Here is an 11,457-nt window from a genome sequence, read left to right as displayed (position 1 = left end):
GTCTTGGTGTCAGTACTGTTTTTTTTTTTTTTGTTTTTTTAACACTGATGTTCAAAAGTTAGGTGTCGGTAAGGTTTTTTGAAAGAATTAAATGCTTTTATTCAGCACAGATGGATTAAATTGATCAAAATTGACAGTGAAGACTGTTACAAAAGAGTTCTATTTCAGATAAATGCTGTTCTTTCAATCTTCATCTAAATATTAAAATATAAATATAAAAATCTCTGAATATCACTAATATCACTGTCAATACAAAAATATCACGGTCTCAATGATAATAATAGAAAATGTTTCTTGAGCATCAAATCAGCATATTAGAATGATTTGTGAAAGATGTGACACTGAAGACTGCAGTAATGGCTGCTAAACATTTAGCTCCATCACTGTAATAAATTACACCTTAACCCTTAAACAGGCAACATGCACCACAGGATACATATGGGTGAGGGGATGTACTGTAGGAATCGCAGTCTAGAGAAGGGGGACCCCCTTGTTAAAAATCTCTCAGAGGGATGGGGTAGAGGGGGATTGTGAAATGCATCAAGGGGAGGGGATCCCCCTCAGTAGAAATTGCATACCAGGGCAGGGGCCCTTAGGGATGATCCTCATAGGCCCTCTTGGCCCCCTGTACCCAGTCTCCTTTCTATTTATTTTGAGTTAAAAAAAAATTGTGCAAATGTTAATATTTGCATGTAAAACTGATATTAATACATTTAGTTGACTACGTCTTTGCATTTTTAACTAGATTTTTTCCAACCCTGCTCCTGGAGGGCCACCATCCTGCAGTGGATTTAGCTCCAACCCTGATCTAACACACCTGAAAAATCTATGCAAAGTCTTCAGGATTACATAAAAAAAAAATACATGTTGATACATAAATTACATTAAATGATTGATTAGAGATGGTGGAGCTAAACCCTGCAGGACAGTGGGCCTCAAGGGGTTGAATTGCCCACCCCTGAGGATGAAGACGAGACAGTTCAGCAATGTAAAAATACAAGAAATGTCTATGCCTTAATTTTAGGACACTTAGACATGTCATACATGCAGCATATTTTGAATATTACATATTTGTTTGCATCAAATAAATCATAGAATTATTGATGACTTGAGATGTTTTTTATTCCCTAATAGGGCAACGTATCCTGGGAAATACAACTCATAAAATCCAAAACATATCAAAAATTCCTTTGAATATTGTTTTACTGTTATTTAACAATATTACAGTTTTCCTGTATTTTTTGATCAAATAAAGAAAGATTACTTTCAAAAACATGAAAAAAATCTTACTGATTCCATACTTTTGAACTGTTGTGTATATGGTATAACATATGCCAGAAATGTACAACTTGTTGATAAACTAATTTTGTAAAGGTTTTTTTTTTGGCCTTTGTCAGTATTGCACATCTACTCTCTTTGTCATAAAGTGATAATAAGCATTTCTGAGCTCGTTCCTTGGTCATTTGCATGTGTTAAGGGAAAGTGACCGTGTGCTTGTCTCTATATGCTCCAGTTTATTTGTTAGGACATTTTAGTTCACAGTATGTCCTTTCTGTTAAATTATTTCATGATACTCAGACCTGATTGTGTTTGAAAACAAATAGATGCTTCACATTTTGTATCCTGACCAAGACTAAAAATTCGGTTTTTGTCCTAAACAACTCCTTTGTTAAGGAGCATGGGTAAAGTTTCAGTCTAAAAGGAGCTTTTAGAAAACAAATGTGAATCACATTATACAGCGCAGCATGACCGTCCTGTTTTTCAGCTCTCAGCAGCACACTGTACTGTGGCATGAATGTCCTGTTTATCAGCTACACTGTTAATTGTTCAGATAAGAAATTGCTGAACAAATCCTCTGAAATATGCAACTCTTTTCTTTACCTGTTGTACAAAAATTTTCATGTTATCACTGGGGCTTTCATTTTTAATTCTGATTTGTCAAGAATCTGATCAACATGTGCCCTGTATTGAAGCATGAAACTACTGTAATTGTGTAATTACTGAGACCACTAGGTTACTAATACCTTTTGGATTGATATTTGTGATCATGTTTAGTGCTGATATTGGAAACCCCAAACAGTTTCATTCTGTTCTGTGGGTTACATGGTCCACAGAGTAGTTGCAATGTTATTTGAAAGTACTTACCAACTTGTGAGGAAGTGTATGCATTCTGTTTATGAGAGTTGCTGGGTAACTAAGGAAACAGCTGAGCACAAAAGTTTAAAGTACCAATAAGAACACAATAATACTAGTTACAAGTGTAAGATAAAGCCACAACATTTTCTATTTGGTAACAGATTTGCAATTTAACCCCAACTGGCATGGCCAGTCTAACTTGATCTGTGCTTCTTAGCCCAATTTCTTTTTGGGAAATTGCACTATATATTGGCTCTTAGCCCTCTCAAATACTTATAGTTGTGATTTCTAACATGGTGGCGATTTTGTATGCCTTTGTGTGGTTCATATGGAAACATGTTTTCTTTTTTTTTTTAGAAAAAAGGAAGCGAGATCTAGAGATAAGCCTGTCGTTTCACTGGAAGATCAAGTTATGACATTTCGATTAAAGATCATGAGGGTTAAAATAAATAAACAAATGAATGGATGAATTGTTTACAATAAGATGATTAGGGTGCATTTAGTAAGCATAAGGAGGATTTTCATTTCATGCTTACTTTAACCTTTTCAGGTCATTTTGCAAATGTTAACATGATAGATGGGCCTATACCGTTAACAGAGGCTGAATTCATAATCACTCACCCTGCACCACATACACATAGCAACAACCCACAACACACTATCAACCAAATAACAATCCCTTGGTGACACCAACACCTTAGTATTTGTGGTGGCGAGTTTTGCACGGACAAGCAACACTAAAAATGTAGTTAGTAAGTCATTTTTACAGTTATATAATATTTGAGCTGGTGGTACAACCTGGTCATGTCTGGTTGACCACACTGGCTATATATAATATTCTAGGGACTTTGTTTACTTGGTTAACCATGTTCCAAAGCTGAGACTGGACTGGTTTACCAGAAAAGGTTTGTATGGGCTATGTTTATATTCCCAGCAGAGACTGTTATTTATAATAACTGAAATGAATGAAACTATAATGTACTGCACTTTGTTCTCAGAAACAAAGTCAACAGCACAACTGTACACATCTGCATTTCATTCTACTGAATGGCAAAAGCAGTATGAAGTTTATTATCTTTACGCGCGCTCTAGAAGTCATTAATAAAAGCCGCGCGTCTTCGAGCTTACTTTCACCCTCATTCACATTCCTCTCTGTGTCTCTTTCATTTTCAACAGCAATGAGTGTTTGGGGTTACGAAACACCAGTGTGTCTGCGCTGCTCATTTTTGGCGCACTGTGTCTTTAAACTGTGGCGGCGGCCCTGCGCCTGCAGCACAGGAAACCCCGTCGCGGCTTTCAGAGGGGACCCAAGATGGCCGAATCTTCACAGTGGGGCTAATAATTACTTTTCGTCAAGACGCTGCTATTTCATGGTGCTCGACGGTCGCGCTGGCCATTCGCCGTCCCGGAAAGTGAAACGAGCGAGTCTATTCGATTAGTTACATAGGGGAATGTTTATTTATGTGTGAAGAGACTGGCTGGTCCATCCGCGGCCCTTAGCCAGAATATGGCGGAATACTTGGAGAAAATATAGCTTAGCTTATTATGAACGCGCCGCGTTATACACGACCCTTCCCGCCTTTTCACCGACCGCGCGCGAGTATAACGATCAAATAGCGTTATCGGTACGTCTTTGGAGTTCATTTGCGCGCGTTTCGAACAATTCTGGGTTAAAATGACTCGCGCCAGTAGATAGCCTGCTAGCTGAGGCGCTAGCTACGCTAACCCCGTTTGACTGAATTAGTCGCAGCGTTAGCATAGCCTAGCTAGCTTAAAGTAAAGGGGCACAGAGGAAAAGAAACACATTCTGCGTTCGTGCTCTGGCTGCATGCTTTTAAACTAATTTCTCACCGTTTCACGGCCTTTAGAAACAGAGGAGCGTTTTTCGTGGTTGCGTTTATTAAAAGTTCAAAGTATTGAGTATGTTGTGGAGAGCCTCGGCTGCACACAGCAGCTAGCTGACCATCGCTAGACTGGTCAGAATAATTCTTCTGGACTGCATACGTTTACTGTGATAGACCCCACAACAACATACTGCATCAGCTTCGCGACAGCTTGCCAGTGAATGCCATACATTTCAGCTTGAAGTTGACAGCAGATTCTGTTGCACCTTGCTAACCGAGGACGTTGAGATTTATTGAATCAAGGGCAAAAGCCTGTTTGAGAGTTACTTGCAAGGATGACTGACACTCGTAGACGAGTAAAAGTGTACACTCTGAATGAGGACCGCCAGTGGGATGATCGGGGGACGGGACATGTGTCATCCGCCTACGTGGAGCGGCTGAAAGGCATGTCTCTCCTGGTGCGCGCCGAAAGTGATGGTATGTTTCAAAATATTACAGAGATGATGTACAGGGCCACTTTTCGTTAACTGTAAAAGTAATATGTGCCCGTTCTTTAAAACAGGGTCACTGCTGCTGGAGTCCAAAATCAACCCTAACACCGCCTATCAGAAACAGCAGGTGCGTTTGAAATGCTGTGACATGATTTTGTTGACAGCTCATCAGTGTTTTTGTGAACATCATTCATTAGTATGTGCTTCTTAATGTCTTGGTTAAAGGTAAAATACACATTTATTAAGATGCGAGACATCACAGGTGAATTGGGAAAGATATTACATTACAGGTATCACCATGCTTCCATAGTTAATCACATTACAATAACATTAGAGCCTTTGTTTGAAATAGAGCGGTAATATTTTCATTCTTTAGACAAGGTATTAAAAAAAGCTTGCATCTTTTGAATACACCAGGCATTTGTTGCACTTATCGAATATAGAGCTCACGCTCAATGAGGAAATTTTTTATACAAAGTTATTTATATAGACAAAAAGTAGATGCAGTTCTGATAGCCTGTAATGTAAATCAGTGAGATTTTTTATAATAGTATAGCAGACTACTTGCATAAATGCATATAATATCAGTTTTCACTTTATATTTCCTAATATGTCTTAGTAAGATAATGTTTAAATAATCAAATCTCTATATTTATTTGTGGGGTGCAAAACATAATGCAATACAATGATTATTAAGAGATAGGCCTAAATAAATTAGTGCAAAAAATGTTCCACTAAAGCTTGATGTATGATATTTGATTATTTCATTTTAAAATGATGTTTCTATGAAAATTTCTAACATTTCTGAAAATTTGTTATTACTAACAATATAAAAGTTATTCTTACATTTACTTTACAAACATCATTTCACAGGAAAAAGACACAAAGGTGAAGGTTGACATTTTTAGAATTATACTAAAAGGCCTTTTACTTGCTAAAAAAGTATAAACTATCAATCAGTTGGCATGTAGTTGATTGTGTACAACAAGTTTTCTGTTTTGACCATGTTGATAATTTAGAGACATTAGAAATTAATGTATCTAAGATGATACAGTAGGCTTTATAGGGTTAAGACAATTGTTTTGTTTTAAAATTGGATAAAGCGCTTCATAAGTCAGACAATAGCCAGGAAAAAAGTAAATTTTGTTGTTTTAGAAGGTTAAATAAATCAGGTGAATGATATATAAACAAACCCCTCTGTAAAAACCTTAAAAATATAGGAATAAACCTGGAAAGATATGTATTGTAATTGAAATCTACAGATGCAAGTAGATCAGGTGTAGTAAAATAAATACTTAAATTTGTATTTTGTATGTTTTCTTTTTGCTAAAGATGTTATGAAAGCAAAATTTTAAATTTGACCTGTGCATGAACAATGTTTTTGCCTGTAGTGTCTTGCATTAAACTTTAGATCCCTGTATGATAGTGCTTGTGTATCACATGCTCTTTTAGCATTTGTTGATGTTATTTGTGTTTTGTATTTGAAGGACACATTAATAGTATGGTCTGAGGCTGAAAACTATGACCTAGCTCTCAGCTTCCAGGAGAAGGCTGGTTGTGATGAGATCTGGGAGAAAATATGTCAGGTGATTATGTCTGTGATGTACATTTATAATATTTTCTCTAGGTATGTTCTGCATGTTGGTGTAATGCTTTATTCTGAAAGCCTTTATTTTTGTGTCTACAGGTCCAGGGAAAGGACCCCTCTGTAGACATCACCCAGGAGCTGATAGATGAGTCTGAAGAGGAGCGCTTTGATGACATGTCCTCTCCTGGTCTTGAACTTCCGCCATGTGAGCTCTCCCGGCTGGAGGAAGTGGCTGAGCTGGTGGCGTCATCCTTACCTTCTCCGTTACGGCGGGAAAAACTGTCCCTGGCGCTGGAGAATGAAGGTTACATCCGCAAACTGCTGGAGCTGTTCCGAGTGTGCGAGGACTTGGAGAACCGAGAAGGCCTGCATCACCTCTATGACATCATCAAAGGCATTTTCCTCCTCAACCGCACAGCGCTTTTTGAAGTCATGTTCTCCGAAGAATGCATCATGGATGTGATCGGATGTCTGGAGTTCGATCCGTCGCTACCCCAACCACGGCGGCATCGAGAATTCCTCACCACCACGGCACGGTTTAAAGAGGTCATTCCCATTTCAGACCCGGAGCTGCGGCAGAAGATTCATCAGACGTACCGCGTGCAGTATATTCAGGACATGGTGCTGCCCACCCCCTCTGTCTTTGAAGAAAACATGCTCTCCACCCTCCACTCCTTCATCTTCTTCAACAAAGTGGAGATTGTTGGCATGCTGCAGGTGGGTTTTCGTACTCAACCATGTATATGTGACCAGTATATTGTGAACTTTGTACAATGGCGGTTGAGTTGAAATGCTGTTCAGGGGCTAAACTAGGTGAAAGAAGCTGTAGATTAACTTTTAATGCCACGTTATAACATATCTCACAGGTAACATACATTGTCAGGCTTGCTATGTGTCATTGTGGCTTTTCAGCACAATTTTCAGACAAGCATCGTCCCTCTCAAATTCATTGCATCCTCAGCAGAAAACTGTTTGCAGAGAATGCAGTGAATATGTTTGCATGTTTGTGATGCAGCTACTAATATTTCCCTGTTTGTATTGCCTGAGACGATCTCATTGCTCTTGATGGGATGCACATGGTGGGCTGTACTTTGGTTCTTTGTTGTAAAGGTCATATATATATATATATACAGTGGGTACGGAAAGTATTCAGACCCCCTTCAATTTTTCACTCTGCTGCAATATAACAAAGAGTGAAAAATTGAAGGGGGTCTGAATACTTTCCGTACCCACTGTATGTATACATGTATATATATGTGTATGTTTTGCACACTAAAAGGTCTGCAGATGTAGATAACAGATTTAAAGATAACTGTGCTAACTGCTTTTTCAGATGCATTTAATGGATGACATTTAATCATTTAGTAGAAAATCAGCAACAGTATTTGCTTCAATGTTGAGTTTCAAGAGTGGAGTAATTATAGTCAATGTAATTAATTTCATTTATTAAAGGGGTCATATGATGCAATTAAAAATTTTCCTTTCTCTTTGGAGTGTTACAAGCTGTTCGTGCATAGATAAGATCCCTAAAGTTACGAAGAATAAAGTCTCAAACCCAAAGAGATATTCTTTATAAAAGTTAAGACTTGTCCACGCCCTCCTAAAACGCCTCGTTTAAACACGCCCCCACATGTCTACGTCACTGTGTGAGAAGATTTGCATAACACCACCCAAATGTTCACGCAAAGAAAGAAGGCATAACTTTTATTCTCGCTGTAGTGTGGTTTTTGCTGCCGCCGCCATGTCGTGGAGACGCTGTTTCGTTGTGAAAGCAAAACTACCGCGATATCCGCTTCGAGCTGATCCGTGCTGGTCGCTGAGGAAATACATCAACGTCGCGCCAGACTGATGAGCTTTGTAAAAATCGACGCATTTCAGAAAGGCAGGGCATAGAGGAGAAACAATGTACATTATGTGGAAAATAATGTGTTTTTTGAACCTTAAACTGCATAAACACATTGCAGTACACCAAATACACAAAATGTTCTTTTTAGCAACATCATATGACCCCTTTAATGCTTTGACAAGTCAAAAAAATCTGAAATGACCTTATGACATTAAGTTAGATTTTACTTCAGTTGTGGCTAAATTCATTTAAAAAAGATGTTCATGGAAATGGTTTGATACGTGCTTCTCACCTAAGCCTTACAGTCGAATTGTTTGATACTGGGATTGGAGGTAGGGGAGGGTGCTTGTTACCATGGAAACAGCACCATCATGTTCTTTAGAGCCATATCATGTGATGTCACAAACACTTGGCAGACGTGCTGGATGATTATTTTCTCCAACCTCCAGCCAGCTTCAGTTCAGTATGGTTGTTTGTCCATCTTTGCAGAAGAATGTGCATGTCACAATATTGTTTTAATATTACCATATCCAGTTAATACCTGGATGTAGTCTCATAGATTTTGAATAAACCAAACATAGATACTGAAAGCTTTTTGTTATGATTGTCTGAGCAATTAGATGTACTTTCCCATGGCAGCGTAATAGCAAACAATTCACTTGACTGGTTCCCCTTTTTTTGAGGTGTAATCTTTTATGTCCATGACAAGTTGATGCAGTAAAATACAGTATCGGTCACATGTCTAACCTTGGTGTCGATGTGCAGTTATCAAATATGTCACCCTCATTCTGCTAGAGGTCAAGTAATGTTGCAAAACAGTTTTAAGCCTCTCTGTGATTTACAGCTTTATGGTGAGCTCAAATGACATTAGGATAATGTATATGCAACTATAAATGAACATTTATCAATAACCAGATTTATTGTGCCAAATCTGGCTGAACAGAATTATGGTTGCAATTCACACAGTGCCCTGCAAGGTGCATCGTGCAGCATATATAGAAAGAGTTTAATTTGGAGAAAATATCATAGAAAGAGTTTAATTTGGAGAAAATAGATTGTAACATGAATACTGGCTTAAAAATATTTCAATAATTTTTTTTAATATATTGTGTATTTTTAATGTATACTTGTGTGCTTTTTCTAGTGTCTTTTGTTTTGAAGTAAACTAGTTTTGTTTGTGTATATATATATATATATATACATATACACAAAACTGTTAGTAATTAGAATTGATATAACCAGAGCTCTCTATTTCTTATGCTTTTTTTTTCAGGACGATGAGAAGTTTTTGACTGAGCTCTTTGCACAGCTAACTGATGAAGCCACAGATGACGACAAACGGCATGAGCTGGTATGAGCAACATTACTAATGAATGTGTTAACCTCCTACTCAAAACACTTGATATAAACAAAATTGATATTTTCACATTCAGGTAAATTTCCTGAAGGAGTTTTGTGCGTTCTCACAAACGTTACAACCACAGAACAGAGACGCATTCTTCAAAACTCTGTCCAACATGGGTATCCTGCCAGCGCTGGAAGTTATTCTTGTAAGATATACTTGCTATTTCAAAGAACAGATTTGCAGTCAGTTGATTTGGTGGTATCTTTTTTAAATTTTAATATCATTACTAATGATCTTTAGTATTGTATTTTATGGAGAATAGGTGTATCTGCTACATTTGAAACTGTAACTTAACTTCAACTTTGCTCTCAATGAAGACCATAACTTTAACTTGCTCTTGCTGTATTTATGAACGCATGTGTGCTTTGTGTTAAAGGGCATGGATGATGTTCATGTGCGTGGCGCAGCCACTGATATCTTCTCCTACCTGGTGGAGTACAACCCCTCCATGGTGCGAGAGTTTGTTATGCAGGAGTCTCAGCAGAATGATGACGTAAGTCACACGCCTATTGACTCTTGTGATCCTTCCATCTACCTGTCTTCCTCACTACTTGTCTCTATTTTACAGGACATTCTGTTGATAAATCTGATCATTGAGCATATGATCTGTGACACGGATCCAGAGTTGGGTGGAGCTGTACAGCTAATGGGCTTGCTCAGGACACTAGTGGACCCAGAGAACATGCTGGCAACTGCTAATGTGAGACATGTTTTAATATAAATATATATTTGATGCATTGTACCACCCTTTCATTGTCATTTGTCAGAATGTAGCGAAACATGCTCCTTTCATGAACGGTTTGATTAACTGCAGAAAACCGAGAAGACCGAGTTCTTGAGTTTCTTCTATAAGCATTGCATGCATGTGCTCTCTGCTCCACTTCTTGCCAACACCACAGAAGAAAAACCCAGCAAAGGTAATAGATTTTTTGCAAGCTTGTAGGATGCATGCAGACTGAATGTGTAGGCAGCCTTTTTGACATTTTGCATACCTATTTAAAGAGGTGACCTCTAGACTTCTCACTGTGTGTGTTTGTCTTGTCAGATGATTTCCAGACGTGTCAGCTGCTGGCTCTAATCGTAGAGCTGCTCACTTTCTGCGTGGAGCATCACACGTATCACATAAAGAACTACATCATCAACAAAGACATCCTCCGCAGAGTACTGGTGCTCACTGCATCTCAACATGCTTTCTTAGCCTTATGTGAGTATATGCACATGCGCACACACACACAAGACGTAGCTTTTTTAATAATTCGTAAAGCCACATTTGATACTGAATATTCAGCAGGAAATATTGTAGGGTGGGATTTTTTTTTTGTCCATCCAGATTTTATTGGATTGTGCAAAAGAGGCAATGGTACTACTGGTCAATAAAATGGGGTCAGTTTTTTTTAATTGCTAACAGAATGAAAGTAAGGGATTTTTTTTATGCTTGTCTGGCTGGGCCAGTCCTGCCAACATTCTCACTTGCCCTAACACCAACAATGTATATAGTTTTAAATTAATTTAAATTAATTTAAAATAATTAAATGAATTTAAATGTTTAATTTTATATTTAACAGTGTTTCCCCGAGGTTTACGGCTTTTTTTATTAATTAATTTGATTAATTAATCGTTTTATTAATCAAAAACATGTCTAATTAATTAAAATCATGAAACTTAAACAATTTAACATCAATTTATTAAAAGTTGAACAAAAATTACATGTTTAGGGCCCTATGAAATGTTTTATTTTTTCCAACCTTATGTTTTATTGTTACCAAATTCTGATTTGTCATGTCTAATTATTTGAAAGCATAAAAACAAGTTTCATTTATTCTTGCAATAGCCTTATGATTTTTTGCTCAAAAATTCTGTGTTGTATATTTACATTTTTAAGGCATAAAATGGTCTGTGCCGACTTGTTAATCTAATGAATAACTGATTTGTTAAATCAAATGAAAAATTGTGTTTTTGATTGGTCCAGACGCTACAATTCATTTAATCTATCTTTTAAGTAATGAAAATTAAACACACTTTTTTTTTGGAAAATAAAGGTAATTTAATAGTGCAATTAAAACATTGAAGAATATTGTATGATTATTCCTTACAAATAAGGTTTAAATAATTTTAGTAGTAGTAGTAGCAGCCCATTACGTACATTC

At 37.3% G+C, this 11,457-nt stretch overlaps 1 protein-coding gene across 1 annotated transcript in view; it reads left to right on the top strand.

Moving 5' to 3' along the window:
• The first annotated feature begins 3,408 nt into the window (after positions 1–3,408).
• LOC107696138 (serine/threonine-protein phosphatase 4 regulatory subunit 3-like) overlaps positions 3,409–11,457 on the top strand; it is a 14,109-nt gene continuing 6,060 nt past the window's right edge. The window contains exons 1-10 of the mRNA XM_016496327.1: positions 3,409–4,457; positions 4,543–4,598; positions 5,959–6,057; positions 6,159–6,776; positions 9,179–9,256; positions 9,339–9,455; positions 9,687–9,803; positions 9,879–10,010; positions 10,125–10,227; positions 10,356–10,514. Of these exons, the coding sequence (XP_016351813.1) occupies positions 4,316–4,457; positions 4,543–4,598; positions 5,959–6,057; positions 6,159–6,776; positions 9,179–9,256; positions 9,339–9,455; positions 9,687–9,803; positions 9,879–10,010; positions 10,125–10,227; positions 10,356–10,514 (1,621 nt within the window). The 5' untranslated portion in view covers positions 3,409–4,315. The remainder of the gene's footprint in view (positions 4,458–4,542; positions 4,599–5,958; positions 6,058–6,158; positions 6,777–9,178; positions 9,257–9,338; positions 9,456–9,686; positions 9,804–9,878; positions 10,011–10,124; positions 10,228–10,355; positions 10,515–11,457) is intronic.

The sequence above is a fragment of the Sinocyclocheilus anshuiensis genome, unplaced genomic scaffold (assembly GCF_001515605.1).
Source record: "Sinocyclocheilus anshuiensis isolate Anshui unplaced genomic scaffold, SAMN03320099.WGS_v1.1 scaffold306, whole genome shotgun sequence".
Classification (NCBI taxonomy): Eukaryota; Metazoa; Chordata; class Actinopteri; order Cypriniformes; family Cyprinidae; genus Sinocyclocheilus; species Sinocyclocheilus anshuiensis.
The sequence above is the reverse complement of the archived record's forward strand: the minus strand, read 5'-3'. Positions and strand labels throughout refer to the sequence as shown.